The sequence below is a fragment of the Opisthocomus hoazin genome, chromosome 6 (genome assembly GCF_030867145.1).
Source record: "Opisthocomus hoazin isolate bOpiHoa1 chromosome 6, bOpiHoa1.hap1, whole genome shotgun sequence".
Lineage (NCBI taxonomy): Eukaryota > Metazoa > Chordata > Aves > Opisthocomiformes > Opisthocomidae > Opisthocomus > Opisthocomus hoazin.
This window is the reverse complement of record NC_134419.1, coordinates 29,980,021-30,002,785: the sequence shown is the minus strand read 5'-3', so window position 1 is coordinate 30,002,785 and position 22,765 is coordinate 29,980,021. Positions and strand designations below refer to the sequence as shown.

The 22,765-nt window shown below is 54.1% G+C and overlaps 1 protein-coding gene across 1 annotated transcript in view; it reads left to right on the top strand.

The window, feature by feature from the left end:
* Positions 1-645: 645 nt before the first annotated feature.
* PRRX1 (paired related homeobox 1) overlaps positions 646-22,765 on the top strand; it is a 39,701-nt gene continuing 17,581 nt past the window's right edge. The window contains exon 1 of the mRNA XM_075422468.1: positions 646-1,143. Coding sequence (XP_075278583.1) covers positions 903-1,143 — 241 coding nt within the window. The 5' untranslated portion in view covers positions 646-902. The remainder of the gene's footprint in view (positions 1,144-22,765) is intronic.

Here is a 22,765-nt window from a genome sequence, read left to right as displayed (position 1 = left end):
GGGCCCTTCTGCGGGCAGCGAGGGTCCGGGGGTACCCCCCTGCACCTCTGCCTGTCCTGGGCCATTAGGACCAGGCCAGACTGGGTGGGACCTCTTTGCTCGCTGGCCTGAGGGGCTGCGAGCGCGTCCTCCTCCTCCTCCTCTCTTTTTGCTGTTTCTCTTTTTGGTCTGTTTTTTTGGTTAGTGTTTCTTCTCTCCTTTCTCTTCTGCTCTTTTGCTCTCCTTTTGGTCTGTCTTCTCTTTCTTAGTTCTGTTAGGCTTTTTCTTCCCCTTTCGCTATTTTTTTCCTCTTCCTTTCCTCTCCCCTACTCGCACTTTCTCTCTGCCCCCTTTTCATTTGTATTTCTCATCCTCGCTTCCCCCCCCCAGTAGCCCTCCACGGGCTCACCCCCCCACCCCTCCAGGTGACAAGGGCGGGGGACGACGACTCTCCCAACCGGGGGCTCCCCCAGCCATCCCGGGGGGGGGTGGGGGGAGCCGCGCCGGTGCCACGTCCCGGCGGGGCCCCGCGGGCCGCCCGCCCCCCCGGTGCCCGGAGCCGCCCCCGCCGTTTGAAGTGCCGGAGGGGAGGGGAGGGCAGCGGCGGGGCGGAGGGAGGGAGGGGAGGGCGGGGGGACGGGGCTCCCCCGCCCCGGCGGCCCCACAGCCGCCCAGCGCCTCCCGGCCGGCGGCAGCAGCTCCCCGGGCCGGCCGCGCCAACACTCTCCCCTCCGGTATGTTTTAAACCCGGCCCTGCCCGCTCCCTTTCGGCCTTCCCCTCCCGCCGCCGTCGGGTCCCGGCCCGGTCCCCCCTCCTTTGGTCCTTGCGCATCCCCCCCTCGAAGGACCGGCGGCTGGGGGGGGGGGGGTGGGGGCGGTGGGCGCCCGGGGGGGGCGAGGGCAGAAAAGCCCCTCTCGACGCCATGGCGTCCAGCTATGCCCACGCCATGGAGAGGCAGGCCCTGCTGCCCGCCCGCCTCGACGGCCCCGCCGGCCTGGACAATTTACAAGCCAAGAAGAACTTCTCCGTGAGTCACCTGCTGGACCTGGAAGAGGCGGGTGACATGGTGGCCGCCCAGGCGGACGAGGGCGGAGGAGAGCCCGGACGGAGCTTGTTGGAGTCCCCCGGGCTGACCAGCGGCAGCGACACCCCGCAGCAGGACAGTAAGTGCGGGGACAGCCCCCTCCACACACACACATTTCCATCCCTTCCCGGGGCGAGGGGCCGCTGGGTTTTGCGGAGGGGGGGAGTCTGGTGGGGAAGCGGCCGGAGGAGCCACCCGCCGGCACCCGCTGCCGTGCAAAAACGCTTTTTGCCCCCTTTCCCCCCCACCTCTAGCCGCCTCCCGGTATGTGGGGAGCGGGGGGCTGCACTGGGAGCCGGGGCGGGCAGGATGGGGCCGGAGGGCTGAGCCCCCCCTTCCATCGCTTGGCTGGACGGGGCGAGGCGCGGCAGGCGGCTGAGCCTCCATCCATTCCCCCTTCCATCCCTCCATCCATCCCCCCCTCCATTCCGTTCTCCATCCCTCCCTCCATCCCCTTCTCCATCGCTCCATCCGCCCCGTCGGAGCTGCGATCGGCGCCGGAGCCTACGGGACACCGGGAACCGACCGCTTGCCCGCCGACCTGCCCGGAGCATTGCGGCTCGCAAACAGCATCCCGACGGGGTGGGGGGTCCGTGCGCGGCTGCCGAACGGAGCCGCCGGTCCGCTCCACACCGAGACCCGGTTCTCCCGCTGCGGGGCCCGATCCGGGCAGGGCGCGGACCGGCCTCCGAACCTCCCGTCCTTAACGGGTCGTGGCTTCGGGAACACAAACAGCCGTTAAATATGTATGTTTATATATATATCTATATATATCTCCCAGGGACTATCTGCGATTTTCGTTGCGGGCTGATAGCGGCCGCGTCTCCCGTGGGGTGGGCAGGGGTCTCGGCCGGGGGGGGGACGGGGGACACCGTCGGGGAAAGGCAAAAAAACAAAACCACGAAAAGCGAACGAAAATTGCAATTTTCGTTCGCTTTTCGTGGTTTTGTTTTTTGTTTTGTGGTTGTTTTTGGTTTTTTTTATTCCCCTCGCCGGGGGCCGCCTCCGACCTTCTTTTTCCCGCGGATCCGATGTGGCTTTCTCGGTATCCCGGAGGAAAGGGGGAACCTGCCAAAAAAGCAGCCGTTCCTTGCACCCCCGGCCCCGGGGGTCCCGCTGCGGCTTTGTCGGGGGGTGCAGGTCGGGACGGGGGGTGCGGGGCTGCCGGAGCTCTCCCCGTCCCTCCCGGGGAGCCGGCTGGGAGAACGCTGGAAAAAACTTCTCTTCTCAGGACCCGGAAAAAAACCCACAACTTCTGGCTCTAAAGATGTATATTTATATATATTTTAGTGTATATGGCTGCTCCCCCGATTCAGCTCCCTGTGCCACAAGGTTGCGGCCAGGGAGCCCCCGAGATGCTAACTAAAAAGTTACGCAGACAACTCTTATTTTTTCCTTTTCCCCTTCAGTTCCCCCCCCCCTAGTTTCGTTTATTATATTTTATATGGACCTTATTTACTCCTGATGCCGCCCCTTGCCAGCTGCTGGGTTCTCCGGCGCTGGCTCCATCAGCCTGGAGAAGAGAGGCTGTGTTCCCCCGATACCCACCCTGCTCTTGGAGCACGAAGCGGACCAGTAATCCCAGTCCGAAGGGTGTGTTTCCCAGCTGGCATTGCCGAGCTGGGACCAAGATACAGCTTCAAATAAATCAGAAGTTCTCTGAATGCTGTAAAAGTTTTAATGCTGGCGCAGTGAATTAAGAAAGTTTTAAAAGTATTCTAAAGTAAGAAAAAAAAACCAACGGGGATAAATCCTCCGTGGTGTATTGGGCAGAGCTGTCAACTGGGCTTTCTGGCTCTTTCGCTGCTGCATTTAGCAGATCCCATCGGGCTCCGTGCCTCAGTTTCCCCACCTATTGCGTGTGTTTTGCGAAGCATTTTGCAATCCGGGTGGGAAAAGGACTGTGCCGGAGCTGGGCAGCGCTGCAGAGGGGTGGGCTTTCCTCGGTGAAAAAGGAGAGCTGGTTCAGTGGAAAAGCTAACGCGGGGCTCGGTCATTCTCCGTGTTACTGAGGGAGAGGAGGTAAAAACCATTCGGAGACAATGTGGGGTGTCTCAGGAACACTAAAAAGGTTCTTCCAGCCTGGAGGAAAGTCAGCTAGTGTGTCACCGATTTCTGTCCCAAACTGAAGTGAAAAGCCAAATTATCGGTGCCGTTTTTGTAATCCAAAATGAAGGGGAAAAGTTTGACACAGAAATGACAGAAGGTTTAGTTTGGACGTTTGCAGATTGAAGGAACGATTTCACTACTAGTTCAATTGAAAGAGGTTCAGGAGAAAACGTTTCTCTTAGTAAAAAGAAAAAAGCAGCGTCCCTGGGAGTAGCTGTGATCGTGATATTTACAGGGAGAGCTGTCAGCGTATTAAAGAGCTGATTTTTCAGCAGTGCTGCGAAGCTGTCACTCTCCCTGACTTTAGTTCGACTCGTGGCTCTGAAAACCAGAGGCTGAGAGCTGACAGAATTCACAGCAAAGCTCCCCACCTCTGCCGCTCCGCCGGGAAGGCTGCGTGAGCCGAGCTCCTTGTCGTGGCAAAGCCACCTGTTAGGATACAGCCAACTCTCGCTTTGGGAGCAGGGCTTCTGCTAACTCTGGCTAAAAACGGGATGGAAACGCGGGTCCCGGCTCAGCGATCGGCTCCGGTTGCTCCCGTGCCCTTTGGGGGTGGCAGAAACCTGTCGGTGGCCGATGGCTTCTCAGGGCTGGTGGCTCGGAGCGGGATTAATTCCTCAAACCCAGAGCTGGTAAACTATTAAGCTATTAGCTTTTTTTGTTTTGGTTTGGGGTTTTTTGTGTTTGGTTTTTTTTTTAGGATGGCATTTTCAACCTCTGCTTTTTGTTTTTCGCTTGGTTTGTTTGAGTCTCTCCGTTGATGGCTCGTAAAACCATGTGGAGAAAGCATGAGCAGCGAAAGAAAAACTGTTGCTCTCGGCTTTCTTTAGTGAGGAGCGAATAAACCCTGCTTCGGTCCGGCGCGTGCACGAGTTCTGCGTACTGGGTTATCACTGTGCTTTAATTTCCCTTCAGTATAAAAGCGGTGGCGGTTTGGGGGCCGTGTTTCTCTCCCAGGCTGGCAGATCACGTCGGGCTGTCGGGACTGGTTCGCGATTCAAGCTGGGGCGCAGGCTGCCTGCAGCTCCCCACGACTTCTCCCGCCTCGGCGGGCGTCGTGGTCCCTCGGTACTGCTGCTCCGTCCCGAGGAAGCAGAAGCTGTGCCAGGTCGGCCGGGAGGAGGTGAGTTGCTTTGCTCAGGACGGGTCAAGCAGAGCATCTCTGCTGGCTTCAGCCCCCTCTTCGCAGCTTAGGAGCACAAGGAAGGGCTTGGGCTTTCCCAGCTGGCACCTTGCTTGGTGGTGGATCTTGTTGCCGCAGGGTTTTGCAGAGGTCAGGAGCAGAAACGGTTTCAAGACAGGACGAGATGAGTTCAGGGAGGGCTGAGGATGGCTCTTTGCTGTGGCGGGGTGTGGAGGCAGCGTCCAGCTCCAGGACTGGGAGGATGAGCTGGGGCAGAGATTGCTCCGTTGCTGCCTAAGCTTACACCCTCTGACTCTGTCGTTACTGGCAGTCTGAGACAGGATCCTGAGCTGAAGGACCTTGGGTTTGCTCCCGCATGGCTGTTCTTTCTGCTTTAATTGCCTCTTTTTAATCAGAACAAGTGAGGTTGCTGCAGGAGTAAAAGGGTGCGTGTAAATATTGAAGCGGTTCAGTGTTTTTTTGCTGATCCTGAGGTTGTCTGCCGTCCCCACCCTTGACAAAGAAAACATATGCCTACTTAAAAAGGGTGGAAAAGCTCTGCCACCGCTTTGAGATGTGAAAAGCGATTCAGCTGAGTCTTGTGGAGGGTGACCGTGAGAGGAGGTGCCAGGGACGACTGCAGGGTTTGCTTTGCAAACCTTTGCTTTACCTTGAAGTACCAAGTGGCTCTTTTGTTAGTAAAGCACGACCCTGATTCCGAGAAGATGCTGAGACTGTAGACCGGGGATGTCCAAAGAACAGAAAGAGGAGGGGGGAAAAATGCAGGGGAAATGGATTAAATGTAGGAGATAATTTCTTCCTCCCCTGTCCTGCATAGCTGATGGGCAAAGGGAGATGCTGCGGGTTGCAGCTGGCTGCCCACGTCCCCAGGTTACGGATCGTGAGCCGGGGAGACCGGTGCCTTTAACCCCGCCGGCAGCGGCCAGCGTCCTCGCAAGGGGCTGCCAAGAGAGGCTTCCCAGAACCAGTCCTTCCCTTCCAGCAGCTGATGTGGAAAAGCTGAGGATCAGGTCAATATGATTTTTAAGGCGCTGGTTGTTTATGCTGTCTGCGTGAAAAACACAACAGCTTGCTTTTTCTTGGGGGAGTCGTCTTTATGCGTGCCAGTTGCACTCTGCATATCCTAGAGGCTTCTTGCAGGAAGAGTGAACTGGTGTTTGCTAAAGGTTGAACACCGGATAACTAACCCAGAGCCGTCAGAAGTTGGATTAGCTCCTTTCCATTTATGTTCCTTGGGCATATCTATTTAATTTCACTCTCGGGGTGGCTGGCGCGCGGTCATTCCGGCAAGTACCTCGTGGTGTTGGATATTTTTCTTACATCACTGCATCCTACAGTTTGGAGTGGAAAAACATTTTGTGTTTTTCACGTAAATTTTCTAGAGCTTCTGGATGCAGACAAAAGATGGAAATGTGACTGTGTCGCAAACTTGGAATCTTAAAAAAAAAAAAAAAGATAAAATTAATTCACCAAAAATCAAATGAAAATGGACAATGTTCTGTCATGTACAAAGGGAAAAGAGCCATCTGAATTTGAAGGAGGCAGCTGACCCAGTTTGTGAGTGCTGGCCATGCTGCGCTCCTCCTGACGGGCGAAACTCCACTTTTATTTGTTTGTGAATTTCACTTTTTTCTGATCATAATCAGTTTTGTTTCCTGGTTCTCATGGTCTCATAATTTGCTGATGGTATTTGTGTTTTCAATCCATCTGCACAAAGCTTCCAGCTTTTTAATTTGAAAAAGATTTGCTGAAGGTTTTCACTCCCATCCCCCCCCCCAATGTAATGAAAACATTTCCATGAAAATTAGATTTTGAAATCTCTCGTAAAACTTAAAGGTTTGGTCTAAACTGCTAGAACACTTTTAATGAACATCAGCTTTCTGTCATCTGCACCGAGTTTCCACTACTAGCCAGCCTATTTTCCATCTTTTTGGTGAAGTATAAAGCAGTGATTGCAAGGGAAAATATTATCTCAGGGTTAATTTGTGCAGTCCTTACTCAACACGAGTCATTGCGTGCAGTTCAATGGACCGCTTATGTGTATGCCAGTTGATTAGTATTAGCGTTTAAAGACTTCACCAGCAGCCTTGAGTCACGCAAAAAGCAGTTTTTTTGGGAGGGCTGGTGGAATATTTCTGCGTGGGCATGACACGGTTTTGCTGTCTGCGTTCGGGGGCACGATCCTTTTGCCTTTCGACAGGGATGCAACGCGCATCAAAAGACGCGACGTTAGGGAGCCTGGAACAAGAGCATGGATGGACTATGAGCAGGAGGGGTTGGGAGGGTTGGGTGTTTGACAGGGCAGATGCAGAATTATGGGGTCGTAATTCCTTCAAGGATATATTGTTGGGTTTTTTTTCTCCCGGTGACGGAGTTTTCTCCCATGGTTTTTGACATCACCAGAATGGCTTGATGGGATTATAGGTGTTTATTCCTGGTTGGAAGTTGTTTATGATATATTTAATCGTTTTTGAAACCCGTATTAAGTAGCCCTGAGGGAGCTGTGCTCCTGCTGGGGCTCCGTTGCATAATGAAGTACATCACGAGTATTTACCAAGTGTCACAATATTCCAGACTTGGGCCTCTGTTCCTGGGGAGGATGAATCACTGCGCTGCTGGTTCCCCACCCTCCTCGCCTCTCCGAACGGGGAGGCTTGGGTTTCAGGGCGGGTTGTGGAGATGTGCAGCGCAGATCATCACAGCCTGGCTGGAGGAGCTGTTGTCCAAGGCTCTGCTCTGACGTTCTGTTAGAACCGTCCTCGCGGCTTTACGTGCAGGGCACGGAAAGGTTTCAACTTGTGCGCGGGAGGTGGAGGACAGAGCGTAGGTTTTAAACCTGGTCCCCCCCAAGAATAAAACCTTGTATGGTCGCTGCACATAGGAAGTATCTTCTGAACCCGCCGTCTGCTCTGGTGGGAGAGAAGGCGGCTCAGAGGGGTGTGAAATCCCGGCGGGCTTTGTGGCAGTCCGGTGGGGTGTGCAGAAGGATGCTAGCATCCCTCCCCCCGAGATGAGTCTGCAAAGGCCAAAGCTGAGAAGAGAGGTCTGATGAGCAAGCCAGTGAGCATCTCTTTCAGCTTACGTAGCTTTCTGGGCTCCTCTCTCACCTCCAGAGGCTGAGAAAAGGTTATGCCTGTGTTTAAAGCACTGTCTCAGACAGTCTGGATTTGTCGTGCCCATATGAAGTGAACATTTGCCTTGGGGTGGCAGCCCAGGACCTCCTGGTGCCTTGTGTTCCTGGAAGGGAAGGGTAGAGAGGGGTGAAGGGAGCCAGCTGCGCTCTTAACAAGTCACCACATCCTATTGCAGCCTCTAGTTCATGTTCCACCCAAATTTTCCCCCATTTTCTGGCTAGAGAAATTTTCCTACCGGAGAAACTCCAGCCAGTCAGCGAGACTGCTGGGCAGGGCAAACATCCAAAGAGCCGCTCAGTATCTGGCGAGGACCCTCTCCACATCTTGATGAGCTGCTCAGGCAGCAAAACTCCTTCTGCACCGAGAGCTGGAATTCGTAAGGAGCCTGGGGACATGGCTTCCTGCTCTGAGCCCACCAGTGAATGAACTTCTCCTGTGGCCTCCTTGACCAAAGTAAAACCATAGTTATCTGTGGCCCCATGCATCTGGGGACAAGAAAAAATTGCCAGCAGCAGCCGCTGAGCAGGCAAGCTTGGAGATGGAAAATGGCATCCAGCTCTGAAGCAGAACAGCAGTCCCAGGGGCCCTGGGAACAAAGCCCTGGGGTGCCTGCGGGTGATGGAGCAGCGTGGTGGCTACAGAAGGCAGCGTCCAAGCCGCCTCTTGTAGACACTGTAGATGCTGGGTCAGTCAAGGTTGGGTAGATTTTTGAACCCATGGGGACCTTGAGTAGTCTGCTGTTTGCTCTTGATTTTGCTGTGTTTGTGGCGGGTGAGTTGGGCTGAGCTGCAGCCCGTGTGCCAGCGAAGCCGTGAAGACCTGATCAGCGCTTCTGGAAATTATCCTCCTTTCTGGAAGCGTCGCTAATACGACCCATATTTAAAAAAAAAAAAAAAAAAAAAGAAATCATGCTTGCGGCTTTCAAAGAGCCGTCACTTCTCCACGTCGGCTCAGCGGAGTCGGGGCTCTGCGGGGATGGATTGGACTTTAATAGGGAAAAGTGCCTGAGCCATAACAGTGAAAACAGACTGTTAATGCTCTGGGCCTGGTGCTGCAGAGAGGGCTGCCCTTGCCGGTGGGTCTGCAGGCAGCTCCTGTCCCCATGCAGTCTGGGCTGGTTTCCCATAAAGCTTTACAGCGCTCTCCCTGCCCCATGGCTTGGAACGCCGGTAACGCTTCATACTCGTTATCCTTCTGCGTCCTGTGCAGCATTGCGTTTCCCCCTGGATGGAGGGCACGGAGCGGAGGTTTACGAATCCAGCACCACGTTCCTGCTTGGGGTGGATGACTCCCATGCTGGCAGCGCTGGAGAAAGCTGGTGGCAAGCCTGTGCCTCTTTCTCAGTGTGCTTGGTCCCATTTGGCACTGGGAAGGCTGTCTCCAGACACGAGCTGATAGCACAGCCTGTCCAGTCTTGAGTGCTTGAGGTTGTCGGAACAAATGTATTGGTGATTTTGCAGCGCGAGAGAGGAAAAAAAGCTTTCGAGACTGGTCCAGAGCCAAGCTCTGCATCCTGCTGCCTTCACTCTGAATGCTGCCAGGAATCTGCCCCTCTCTGGATCAGGGATGGGGAGCCAAGGTGGAAGCACAGGTCTGGATTTTATGCACACACGCAGGGCAGCCTGCTGGGGAGGGCATTTGTCGGCTCCACGTGTTCCCCAGGCAGCGCAGGGCAGGATTTGTAGGGTGCGGCGTTTGCTCATGCTGGGAGCAGCCTGCCCAGAGAAGGCTTGCACCCAAAATCTAAATGGAAGCAGTGGTGTGGGTGATTGTTTTTTTTTTTTGCCCTCCAAACATCAGTAGGGATGTTCCAGTAGGATGACCCAGCCTGTCTTTTATCATGCCAAAATGGCTTAGTGCCCTGGCCTCAGTCTTGAGGTCTTTTTTTCTGTATCCTTGCTGCCATAACTTGGCCAAGTTCACCTCGCCGTGCCTCAGTTTTCCTACCCGTGTAACTGGGTACAATCCTGACCCCTAATTAGGGGATTTGAAATCTGCTGGGGGTGTGTTATAGAAGAGCTTGGCTTTAACAGCGATTCGGGAAGATTCTCCTCCCTCTGCATCGCCCTCAGCAAATTGCTGTTTCATCTGTCTCTGGAATCGACCACCTTCCGTGTTAATTAACTGATTAGCATTGAGGAGATCCCCTTCCATGAACTGGTGTGACTTCCAGCAAGTTTGTTCCTGCAGGGAACCCACCTTCTGCTCCAGTGCACCCGAGTGCACCCGATGCCCCTGGGGCGAGTTGTGTTTGCTGTGTGAACCCGGCTGTGGGGTGAAACAGTTTTTGGTGGCAGATCTTTGTGTACTGACTGAGATCTCCTGAACATCATGAGGTGCTTGGGCTCTCCACAAACCCAAAGAATGCAAAGAACGGCACGTGCGGGTCAGCTGGAAGGACCCTGGGGCGTTTGGCGACAGGCGGTGAAAGTCCCGGTGGCTGGTTGGGGTGGTCGTGCTCTTTGTCTTGGCTATAGCCTGGTCTTGAAGGTTTGGCCAACAAGATCTTTACTTACAGTTTGTTTCATTTGGACAACTGCTGATACATCTTGTGGAAACTAGGGGAACTGCTCAGGAGTAAGTGCTTGCGACGCATGGCTTGTTTGTGATTTGTTTTTCATTGTTTCTCTTAAAAAAAAAAAAATCAACTAATCAGTAAAACGAAACAATCACCTGTGATTTAGGAGAGGGATCTCTCACTGTAAATAACAAATTAGTGTCGGGAGACCGGGCAGACAGAATGGTTGATGAATATCCTGCAGGCTGAAAGTTGTTTATCAAGCCTGTTTGAAGACTTATGACTAACAAGCTCATTTACGGAGTTTGGAGTCTGTTCATGAACCGTTCTCCAGCTGGGAGGATGTGGGAATCATCAGAAAATGTATTCACAAGTTACTCGATCATTTAAAAAAATGATCAAACAAACAAAGACTGGGTTTTGGAAGGGAACTGTAAATTCCTCCTCCCCCCCTCACTGGGTTTTCTGAGGCATTCCCCTTAGGAAAACGAGGGGCCCGGAGAAGAATGAAGAACCCCACGTTGCTCACTAATGACCTATTTTGGTGCTAACCCTTCCTCTGAATGCCCCGCCACCAGCCAAGCCCTCCAGCTGTGGGAGAGCCGGTCCTCCACAGGAAGTGTGCTGCGAGGTCCGGTCACGGGTGCCCAGCGGGACAGCTCCATCTCATCTCCACCGGTGATTCCCAGGGGGGAGATTGGGCTTGCTGGGGGAAGTGGCTGCTCTCGCCTCTCTGATGAGCTTACGGAGCAGATCTCTCCCACGTCATGGCCCGGCGCGTTTCTGCATGGTGCCCTGTGAAGGAGGGTGGCACGGGAGCCGCTGGTGTCAACCTGCTGTCTATAAAGGGGGATGAACTCGGCGTAAGGAGCCTGTGCTGGAGCGTTGTGGCTCCATGCCCTTTGCAAATCTGCTCGCCTGGCCTTGAACCAGCTCTCCTGCTCAATGCAGAACGCTGCATCTTTATGAGGAGAGGCAGATGTTTTTCACCCCCAGCATCTCCTGTAGCTCTGCGTCATTTGTGGAGCGTCCTCTTGTGCTTGGCTGTGAAGAGGGCTCCAGGTGGGCTCTGTTTGGGCAAGCTGCATGCCAGAGAAGATGCGGACCGAGCCAAAAAAAAGTCCAGAGAAGGAACGCAGTTAAGAAAAGCTTCAGCATCCAGTTTAGGAGGAAAGAAGAGGTGCTTAAGCTCAAGAAGAGGAGGGTGTGAACTGATCTCCAAGCCCACCTACTTCTGTTGCAGCGAGGGAGCTGTAAGTGAGGCAGTAGGGAAATCCTCCCGGGTCTAGTGAGGGTGGGGAAACCCTGGAAGAGGTGGTGCGAGGGTGCTGTGGAGACCCTACGCACAGATCTGATGGAGACAAACGTGTGAAGGAGTAAATGGCATAGAGCTGGTCCTACCTTGGGAAGGGAGGAAGAGGGGTCCCTTGGACATCCTTTCCCCAAGTTTCAGTGACTGCGTGACTACAGTGAGAGTGTGCCTGCGTGCCTAACCCTGTCTTTCATCTGTCCTGGCCAGCACAATGGTGCTGCTTCCAGTTTTCTCCCGTTTTCCAAGCAGGTTGCTGCACTGTGCTCAACTGGGGTGCTTGTGGGGCAAGAGGGAAAGCGTGTGGGTGGGAAGGGACGCGCTCACTGGGGGTGACCCACTGCTGGGAAGCCAGGCAACAGATTTCCTAGACGTGCGTTTTGTCTTGGGCATCATGGGCTGTAAGTCACTGGTGTGACTGGAAAGACAAACTAGTCTGTGATTAGCAAGGAAACCGCCCCGGAAAGCTGCCCTTCACCTGTCTGGGCAGGCTGGTGAATGCTGTGTGCTCCTCTGGCCAGCGATAGCCTGCATCTGGGGGAGGTTACAGCGAGCAAGTGGAGAGGACGCCTTGTTCTCGGGGGATCGGAGCGCTCTGTACAGAGCCGGGTGCTGACTCCCGATGTTCTCACCGGCAGCGGCGCTGGGCTCCCTGTTCTCCCTGTCCCTCTTGCTACACGCGGCGCAGCTCTCCAGGCTTCCTCGGAAGGGCTTTGCTCTCTGCTGTGCTTCCCTGGTCTCTCTTGTTTTGCTCGTGTGATGTATCGCTGTCCCTCTCAGGTCATTCCGGGCACTTGTGATGATGGGTTTGAATAGCCGTTTCCATGACTCTCTAGGAAGAGGTCTTTCTTTTTTTCTCCCCCCTCTTTAATCCATCAGGGAAATGTAGAGCAAGAGCCAGTGGCTGGGAGCAAAAGCCAGACATGCATTCAAAGGAGGTAGGAAACATGCATTTTTTAACCATGAGGTGCTGTGTAACCACTAGAAATAACTCCGAAGGAGAGCATTGGCTTCTCCATCCGTGAATGTCTGGAAGCCCTTTTGGAGGAGCTGCTTTTGTCCGCCGTGAGTTGTTGGCCTCGCTAGCCGGGGTGACTGGGTGAAACGCTGTGGCCGGGTCTCGCACAGAACCCAGCGGACTGGACAGCTCGGCGCTAGCCGTGGGATGGATGGACGCGCTGCAGCATTCCTGCGCAGTTCGATGTCGGGGATATTCCTGCCAGGAAATTGGATCACAGGACCAGATGGAGAACGCAGATCCACTCGACGCGAGTCTGTTTACAGGTTTGAACCAAAACACAGCGAGAAACACAAAAGAAAAGCGATGTCCTCATCTCTGATCGTAACTCGGGCCCGTATGTGAACCAGCTGCCACACTCTTTTGTAGGATAGTCACCTCTTCCAAATCCCGCTGTTAGGAATAGCAGAGATAGGAAAGCCTCCGCAGAGCTACAAAGGGTGAAGATCGGACGCAGAAATAGCCCGGGGTCCTCTTGTACTTCGGGACCTCTTCTGAGATTACTGCAGCTCTGAAGAAAACAGGCTGCTGCGTGAGATTTCTGGTGTTTTGGGCCAGATTGAGAGTCTGTGTGAACGGTGCCTCTTGTAATCGCAACCCTGCAGTTTTGGGTAAAATAAGGAAAACAGGGAGAGCTGCAAAGCTAATCAGCAGTGGGGAGGGGGATAAACGTGCTCAGCATCCTCGCGGGACAGAGGAGCTCTGAATCGGTAGGGTGGGCTCCCTGGGAAGGTCAGAGGTGGCTGTGCAGGGCTGGCACCAAGGAAAGGGAGCAGAAGGTTTTGCAGGGCCGCAATGATCAGAGCCATCGTTCACCGCCTGCGTCTGCTCTCCATTTTGCGTTCACTCGTCACCAGCCGGGGAGGAGCCTGCTGAAATCGGGAGTAGCCAAAGAGCCAACTCCTGGGAGCATTCATAGCACGAAACCCTCATGGCTTGTCCTCTGCTTTGCCACCAAGCCCGCGGGGACGGGAACCTCTCTGTCCCTGGCCACGCTGGGCATTTCCCAGTACTGATGCTCAGTGTGCATGGACATGCTGTTGGCCAGGGAGGATGGAGACGCAGAGGTTTCCAAATGATCAAACTCCTCTTAAAACTTTGCCGGGCTGAGCTGCGTTCAAAACTCAGTCTGGCTGTGAAAAGTCAGAAGGTCTCTGAATTTGCCCCAGGTTTGACTCCGGGCAGGATTCGAGCTTCTGAAAAAATCCTGGTACCTCCATGAGCACATTAAACCTTCGCCAGGCTCCGGGGCGTTTGGCATCACTGCTCAGTGCTTGGGTACACCTCGTCGTGCTTCGCAGCCGAGCCGGGCGCTTGGGGGATCCTGTCTGTCTGCAGAGAGCATCCCTGGAGACCACCGTCGTCTTTGCCCAGGTCCTTCTTCCGAAAACGTGGCTGTCCACTGCCGCGATCGGGAGGTACCACAAGGTACGGATGTGAGTAGGGTCATCCCAAACTGGCCATGACGTGGAGTTTGCTGCAGGCCGTGCCCTGGCTGTTAATCCTGCTTTAGCGTGGTCTCTCTGTAAAGAGAAAAATTCTTGCACGCCCGGTGTGCAAGAGAGCGGGAGTTACCTCCTGGGGGAAATGCCCACCTTGACACGAGCCGGTCCTGTTGCTTGTTTTGAGAATGTTGAGGGGATGCTCAGCCCAGGGGGGTCAAGGATGTTGTCATTAGCTAATAGCAGGAGCAGCTTAGGGAAAAGTACTGGACTTCCCTTGAACAATGTCAACAGTCACAACGGCCAAAGAGAAGGGCACTTCTTGGGTGAGTTGCTTTACGTTGAGAAATGGACATTCTGTTCGACTGCAGCAGGCAGGAAATTTCTGTCGGTTCCAGCTGGAGGGGAGAAACCTCCTCCAAATTAAAGCAATTATGGAGAAAGCAGATGCTGTCGGTAAATACTTTGATTCTGTTTTTCATTTAAAAGCAGCATCTATGTTGGGAGGGGGGGAAAGATTTTTATAAGCCTCAAAGTGGAAAGAAACCACTTTATTTTACTTTCTCTTTTTTTTCCCACTGAATTTGTTTGCTAAAGCATTTAGAAGTAGTGTTAGAAACCAGTTCCAAACAGGCTTTTAATGTAGAGAGCCGAAAGCTCTCGGTTGCTGCCAGCGCCCGGTGCCCAGAGGCGTTGGGCGTTGGGGGTGATGCTGCCGGAGGGTTTGGGGAGACACGGAGGGCAGAACCGGAGGGGCTTTCCTGTTATTCTGGTGCCATCTACTGGTCCCAGCCCACGGAAGGGGCTGTGGCAGCGGGAAAGGGGAGGGAGACATGGGTGGGCAGCGTGGCGTGGCCGGGGTCCCACGCAGGAGCGCGGGCTGCTCGCCCTCCCTGAGCCAGACACGCGGATGCGATCGGTGCCGCAGCCCCCGTCGCCTCCATCTCTGCTTTCTCTGGGTTAAATAAAGATAGCACAGCCGTACCGAAACCCGGAGCTCAGGCTGCGCCGTCTGAGCCCTGGGCTCTTCCAGCTCCGGCCTTGCTGAGGAAGGCGAGGGGGTGTGATGTGGAGGAGGCAGCCCTTGGCGACAATGCTCCTCCAGGTTGGGATGTTGGTGGAGCAGGCAGGGCTGAGCTCTGGTGGGATTTTCCCTTCCCTTTGTCAGAGCAGCAACGTGCTCTGGTGTGGGTTCTCGGGTGTCGTGTAAGAGCGTGGGCTCACCTGGCTGCTTGGTCTCTTGCTGCCAGCGTGAACAATGCTGCTTTCCCTTTACTGAACCACCAGGTTTTCAGGAAAACTGTAGGAGCTGAATTATCTTCACAGTTCCCGTTCAAATTGTCAAATTGTGGTCAATATCAGCCAATGACTCAAAAACTGCCAGGAGGATCGGAGACGAAGAGCGTGTCGCATCGTAAGCGATGTCTCCGGAAAGCCATTTGAAACCGGCTGGGGAAGCTGGGCTGCCCTTGTGGAAGACATCTCCCGGGGGCTGGGTGCCCGGAGCAGCCCACCCAAGGACGTGGTCTCCTCTCCAGGTGCCTGGCTCCCGCAGAAGGCTGGTGCGAGCTCTGCCCCACGGCTTCTTCTGCGTCGCTCCTCTCTCCTACCACGCGTTGCGTGTTGGCGTTACTGTCCCGGTGGCTGGGCCAGCTCCGCGCGGTGTGTCCCTGCAGAGAGGATGTCCTCTTTGTTGTGGCTTCTCCAGAGGGCCAAGGCCCGTCTTCGACTTGCTTCGCTCCAACGTGGCAAGCTGCGCTCCGAGCAAGAGGCAGCCTGCCTTGAACTCAGCCGGCACAGGGAGCAAGGAGGAAGGAAAGCCAGGAGAAGCGAAGAGATCTTCAGTGGGGTTTTCCTACAATCTTTGCCGCTTTTTTATTTTACAGTTTTAAGGCAAGACCCGCTGCAGGAGACCTAATGGCTTGGGAGCAGCTTTTCTGCTGTGCAAATGTACTCTCTGCTCTAGCAAACACCCATTCGGTGACTGTCGGTAGTAACTTTTCTAAGTGCTTGGGTTTCAAGCCTTGACATTTCCCAGGTTCATTTTCTCTAAGGACTTGAGAGAAGGCAAAGCCCTTTCTGGGTGAAAACCGGAGGCGTGGGGAGTTTCTGGTGGCAGGCTGTACCTGAAAGCTGGCAAGGCTGATGCTCGGGTACCAGGGACTGCTGGGCGGGAGAGGTTCCCCCCGAGCTGCCGAGGCAGCTGCAGGGATTCAGCGCTGTTTTAGGGCAGCCTGGCCTGTTTCAGCCGGTGCTGGTGGAGCTGGTGGTGGAGCTACGGGGCGGAGGTGTGGTTAGGGTGGATGAGGACACCGGTCTCTCCGGACATGGCTCTGGGTGAGTGCAGCAGCAGGTCTCCCAAGGCAGGCGGCGAGGGTGGGACTCTGGCTTTGGCCGTAGGCTGCCAGGTAACCAGCCTGTGCCCGAGGGTGAGGAGTTTAGTTAGGATTTTATTGCCTCTGTGTCAGGGTGATAGATCCAATAAAGCTGCCAGAGCAACTGCAAAGCAAATGCCTGAGCAACAGAAGAGGTCTGTGGGAGAAACCTGCGCGTCATGTCACAGCCCGGGCTTGGCAAGCAAGGGGTCTTGAAGTCACCTGTGCGTGAATGATGATCATCAGGAGTGCCTTTGCCTCCCCTGTTCGTGTAAGGCAAGATCCGAGTGCTGTTAGCCAGAATGAAATGTAATGTTTGTTTTAGTGACACGTCCATCCTTCATTGGAGATGACGGGATGAGTTCTCTAGCTTAAAAGGAGCTTTTAATCTCCAGCTCCTGCAATCCTTCGAATGCTGGGAACAGAGTTGGTCAAAGTATTACTTCGGTTTAATTTATGTGGAGACTTGGGTTTTTCTTCCTCTAGCTTTTGATTCAGGAAGGCGTCTCTATTCATCAGGGGCATTTCAACTATCTGCAGAGTAACAGCAGTGTTGAAGCTGGGAGCGGTCCCTGCATCTGCTGTGGATTCGGCAGGACCGAGCCAGCGGCAGCAGATGATGTGCGGTTTGGTACGCTTCTTCCCGTCAGATGTTGGGAAATAAAACAAGATTCCGATACAATCATTTGATGACGTTAGCTTGGTCTCCCTGCGAGTCTCTGCGTAAGGAGAGGAGACTAAAAAGCCCTTTTCTTCCCTGACAGAAAGCTGGGAGAGGACTCCAGGGTCTGCCCTGTCGAAAACGCTGCCTGACTCCTGGAGCGGGGAATGGCCGAGGTTTTCCCATGCGGTTGTCTCGAGCTGGGCGTTTCAGCCCCTAGTTAGGCGCCTGACTGCGAGTGGCTTGGGCATCGGAGGGCTCTGCGGATGGGTTTAACTCTCACACTTCAGCTTTTAAAATAGGGCCAACAGGCTAATGATAGACCGTTACTGCCAGGGTGCCAGCTTTTGCCTGGCTCACTCACAGTGCCCGAAGCCTTTATGGGAGAGCTGTTGCTTACCACGTGAATATGCTGTGCCAGTACGACGGGACCTGTTGTCACTGCTGCAACTTCTAGAAGGACCGTGGCTTTTAATTCATTTTTTGGTTTGCTTTTTCTTTATTTTTAAGCTTCAGAGTCTGGGGTCATGTGAAAACTTGGGGTAAAAAAAAGTACATCTCTGGCAGCGTGCGTAAGTCAGAAGGATGAGACTCAGCCAGCTTCGAGGTTAAAAAAAAAAGCAGAGGGTGCACCAAGAGAAGGCACAGTCTGTCCAGAGCCGGTCTCCTATGGAGGCATTCGCACGATTCTCGGAGGGTCCAACCTGTGGTCCGTGGACGTTTAGGTTGGTCCCGCTTTGGCTGCTCCTGCTGTGCACAGACCACACTGGTGGCACAGCCGAGGCAAAACCATCCCCGCTTTCCCAGCCCAGTCAAGACTCAGACACACTTTCAAGCCAAGTGACAATTCCTGGGCTTGCAGGAGCGGGGTTAACTCGAGGACTGCAGGCATTGTGCGGGCTTTTACAGGGTTTTACAAGTGGAGCAGAGCATGCTGACGCGGGGCAGGCTGCCTGCCACAGGCTGCAGCTGCCGGCAAAAAGTCTCCTTTTCCCCCTCTCATTCTTGTTATTGCTGCACAAGTCCTGTGCACGGTTAAATAGCCTGCCAGGGCAAGGGAAACAGAGGGTCTTTGCCCGGTAAGCCCCTGTCTTTGTAGGTCTGCTGTCGCTGCGTGCCTCTGGCTCGGGCTGGGGAAGGAAACCGTAAAGCTCTTGCAGAGCGCAGGGATGGGAGCGTTTTACAGCTCGCGGAGTGGGCTCCGGGCTTGCGGCGGGAGAACAGAGCTCTGGCTGACCTCTCCAGAGCCCACCCTGGGAGCCGAGGCAGAGATTGTGTCTGGACCAGGAATCTCTGTCCCTTTTTCCACGTTGACTCGAGATAGCGCTGGCCCGGTGCCGGGGGCTGGTGACGATCTTTGCCTTCCCCACGCGTACCCGCTCTCCGCAGCGCGCTCCTGCGCGGACGCTGCGCTCGTCCGGAGCAAACACCAGGAAGGTTTCCCCGCTCTGAGGTTTCCTTTTCTGGAGCGCTCGGCAAGCTGGAGCGGAAAGAGGTTTGAGGGCGTGGGGAGCTTGCTGGCAGAGCTCTCTCCTCCTCTCGGAGAGGTGGGAATAATCCCGCGGTACAGGGGCTGGGCTGTCTCTCGTCCTGGCACACAGCTGAGCTGTGCGGGATCGGGAGGTGATGGAGCTCCCAAATCGCAGAGCCGGGTAACCCACCCATGGGGCTCCGTGCTCCCCTGACCTCTCCATGCTGCTGACTTCAGTCTGTCCCAGCTGAACATCCAGCCTGGAGGAACGGAATGCTTCCCTCCTGTTCCTCCTTAGTGCTAATGAGCCATGGGGCTAATGAGCTTGGGGCATCTTGCTCCGAATGGAGCAAGACGCTGCTGTGTGGCTCAGAGGTTCTCTGTAGCCCAGTTAGAGCCAGCGCAAGCCCGGCTCTGCCGGCTGCCCGTCGGCTCTGCACGGCCCTTGGAGAAATGGGCTTGTCGTGTCCCGAGCCCTGCGGCTGCCCTTGGCAGGCACGTGAGCTGGAGGACGGGGAGAGGGGTGTCACCAGTCGAAACCAGGCGTCAGCCTCCTGAGGAGGGGTGGGAAGCGGCGAGTCCCTGGTCCCTGCCGCTGAACTGGCAGCTGGCGCTGAGCGCTGCAGCCGAGCGTGTTCGCAGCATTTTATGGGGCATAATCTGCTGTCATCGAAGCCGATGGCAAATTCCGTACTTTCTGCAGCTGATGCTAAATAGGTCTTTTGAAGGTTGTAATTTCTCGTTTAACCGATGCCAGTTGCAAATACTTTGTGCTGAGGAATAACCCCTTAGCGCCAAATAAAACACAGTGGAAGTCTGCGGCGTGTTTTTCAGCGTATTGTTAGTTACAGCCCTCCTGACAGAGCACATTCTATGCTGAAGATGAATGCTTCGGAGTCTCTTGCCAATTCATGTCCGAAAGGGCTTTTCTTGGATGTCCTCTTCTCTGTGGAAAATGCTGTTCTGTTTTTCCAGCAAACATTTAATGAGCTGTGCTTAAAAGAGGACCTATTTCAGGACCAGACCGTTCTGCTTTAGTTCTTTCCGAGCTGGTTTGGGGCTCTTTGGGTGCTCTGATCTTTGTTACACCACGTTGCGTGGTGATGGCCTTTGCATAGCAATTTGCATGTTCCAGGACCTGCATGGGGGGTGTTTTGGTCTGCCCAGCACGACTCTGTGGTGTCCCTCGTGCCTGGGGTTGAAGGGTATTCGCAGTGTCTCGGAAAATCCAGGCTCCATCCAGGCTGCAGGTACAGTCGTTGGTATATTGGGACACTGGATTCCTGTGCTGGGATCTCAATCTTTCCGTTTGAATTCAATTTCTGTGACCGAGGGGTCGCCTGGAGAGCTGGTGTGAGCGGGCTTGAATGCGGGGCTGGTTGGAGGATGTGCCCACAGGGGTTCAGGCTAGCAGTGGCCCGTGGCCAGGAGCTTCGTGCCTGGCTGCTCACAAGTCCTGGCTTCCAGCATGTGGCTGGGACCTGGGGCTGGCAGGAGAGGGTGTTCAGCCTGAGCCATGATGACCATCCCTGGTACCCCCTTTCAGGGAGGTGTATGGAGAGCTGCAGGAGGAGGAGGAGGGAGGAAGCCACCTCTGGCAGTGAGTCACCTGCACGCTCTCTCCAGTGACCAGAGAGGTTGACAGAGCTCTCCTGAGTGAAGTGGAAGGCCCTCAAGGTTTCTGTGAGCAGCCAGGAGCAGCTGAGCTTGCTTTCCTAGGGACAAGGTGATTTCAGAAGTCTCCTCAAGGGATGCTGCTGGTGGAGCAGAGTGGAAAGCCCATCCCATGGCCACTTCTGCCTAAATCGACCCAAACATCCAGCCACCTGGGGTGGTGACTTGGTAGGTCAACGAGGCTGGGAGCACCACTGCACGGCAGAGTGAGGTAATGTGGGGACTGTGCAGGCTTGGTGCTCGCCCACCATCCCACGGCCACGGCTGTGGCTGACCCAGAGGGGACCGAGCCCGAGCTTCAGGAGCTCTGTGCTGCCTCAGACCGGGGACACCCCAGCACAGGGACACAGTGGTGCTCATCAGCTGTTAGGGTGCTGTTAGCCCTGCTGACCTGAAAGAAGTCCAGCAGCCTTCGTTTGTGAATCAGAATTGATAGATTTTCTGCAAAGGGTTAAGAGCAGAGCCGGCATCGATGTGGAGCTTCACTGCCAGCACTGATGATGGCTAGGAGCTTAGTTTGCAATACTCACAAGTACACCAGCTCGTATTTTTGTATGCAACTGAAATGAAATAGCTGCTGTGTACCTTCGTACCATACACTGTGTTTTAATTACTGGCTGTTAGTTTATTCTCCGTGCTGTGAAACTCAACAGCATGCATGGCACAGTTGTAACGTGAATGCATCCCGCTTCTGGTTTATTTTGAAGTGGTTTGCTTGTTGTCTGTACCCTGTAAGTACGGGACTACAAGATGCGTTATGGGCAAAGAGAGCATCACAAGACATCCTCCAAGAGTGGGATGTCTCAACAGACGGGCGAGGCGAAGCGGGGAAGGAAACGGAGGTGCAGAGGAGCAGACTGGCTTGCCCGCAGTCATTTAGAAAGCTGGAGCTGGGGAGTTTCCCTGGCTGCCAAATCCCACCCTGCTCCTCTGTCTGCTGTACCAAGCTTTGCTTTTTTGCTGGTTTTGTTGCCATCTCCCAGAGCTCTTCCCCCAAACACAGCTTCACCAGGAGCCGGGAGCGTGGCGTGGGCTCCAGGGACACGAGTCTGGCAGAGACCTGATGAAGTCGTGTCGCCAGTCCACCTTTCCCCCAGGGCAAGGTCGAATTTGCATGTGCTTTCCAGCCGACGCCAGTCCTGACACAGTTCCTCTAGTTTTAAGGACCTCTGATGAGGTGGAGGAATCTGTATAATATATGCTAATGCCCCCCTGTGAACTGGAGTCTGGTGGAAGGTCGTTTACTGGTTTCGGGAGGGTTTCGATCTGGAGCAGAAGCCATCATTCTGCAGTTCATGGGGAGAGGGACTGGAGAGGGGTGGTTTTAAACCTACGCTTACATACTGTGTTGAACGTGGCCCTGAGGCTAGCTGTGCTTTCTCTAAATATCCTCAAACATCATTGTTTTTCTAGTGGAAAAACATCACCTGGCTCCCATAGGTTTTGTGCAATAGTTCTTTACTATTTGGAGAACTTTTTTTTTTTCCCCAGGTTTCCCATTGCAATTCATATTCAAATATCAGTGTTTCTTGGCTTAAAAATTATTTGTACTTGACTTATTTTATTTTTACTTTATTAGTAAAAAATGGGCATAATGAAATAACCAGCAAATGATTTTGCCAGAGGGTTGATCAAAAAAGTTATAAGATGTTTTCCCAGGGAAAAAAAAACTTTCTGTTTAAAAATTTCTCTTTAAATATAATTGACATTTCTAAATATGACTGACACTAGGAAGTTTGTAAAAATCCCCGTGCTAAGAGGCTGGGGAACAGGAATTTGGTGTGTTTGAGAGGCTGTATGCAAGAAGGATGCAGCGCTGCAAGCTCGGCAGCGCGGCTTTGCCAATGTGTCTAGACAGCCCATCTCCATGGGGGAGAGGGAGGCTTATTTCTTGGACCCGCTCCATCCACGGCTGCTCCGATGAGACCAGACCGCTTACGCTCTCCGTTATCGATGGAGACTTTGCCATCCAACCTTTGGGGTTGTGCGGGGCTTGCTCAGCCTTCATCACATGGTGACCGGGTCGTCTGCGTGAGCAGTGGTGGGTGGGATGGGGCGGCTGGAGCTGGGGGGACGGGGCGCAGCACAGGCGCGTGGTCCTGCTTCTCCAGCTTGGGTGAGCCATCAGATCTTCTGCTGGTTTTGAGATGCTCCTCTGCTAGGTGAGGATGTGCCTAGCCTGGCGGTGAATGTGATTCGTTAGCTAGAGCCTTTAAAAAGGCTTAAATTCTATTAAACTGTACTGGAACAGCAGCGATCGTCTGCTAGCCCTGCGCCAGGACGAAAGCAGCGCTTTGCGGCTGAGAGACCCTGCGTCTCCATACAGGTCCCCTAAATTGTCTGATCCTCCAGGTTAGGGTAGCTGACATTTCAGCCAGATTAAGGAAAGCAATGAGCAGATATCTGATAATATATTCATCACCTGGAGGCAAAGATTATTACTCTGTGTTAAGGAGTGTGGTTTTCACCATATCCCTCGTTTGCCCCAGTTCACAGGAGCTCTGACGGTCATTATTCTGCCTCTGCTGGGAGCTGTGCTTTTCAAACTGCAGTGAACTTCATGGAAATACAGAGGTTTCCATTTTTCAGCCTTTTGATTTAAAATCTCTAGATGATTGTTCGACTCTGGCAGGGAACCATTCAAAATACATTCCAAAATATTCATCATTCCAGCAGGCTAAGAAACATAAGACGTAGCAATTTATTAGCTAATGTGAAATGCATTCACCGTCCAGAAGAGGCTGAGGATGGAGGTGGATCTGAGCCTGATTTCCCTTCGCATCCCACAGAGCCGGGGCGTGGAGCACGCCGGAGCCCGTGGTCCATCCCATCCGCCCTCCTGTTTT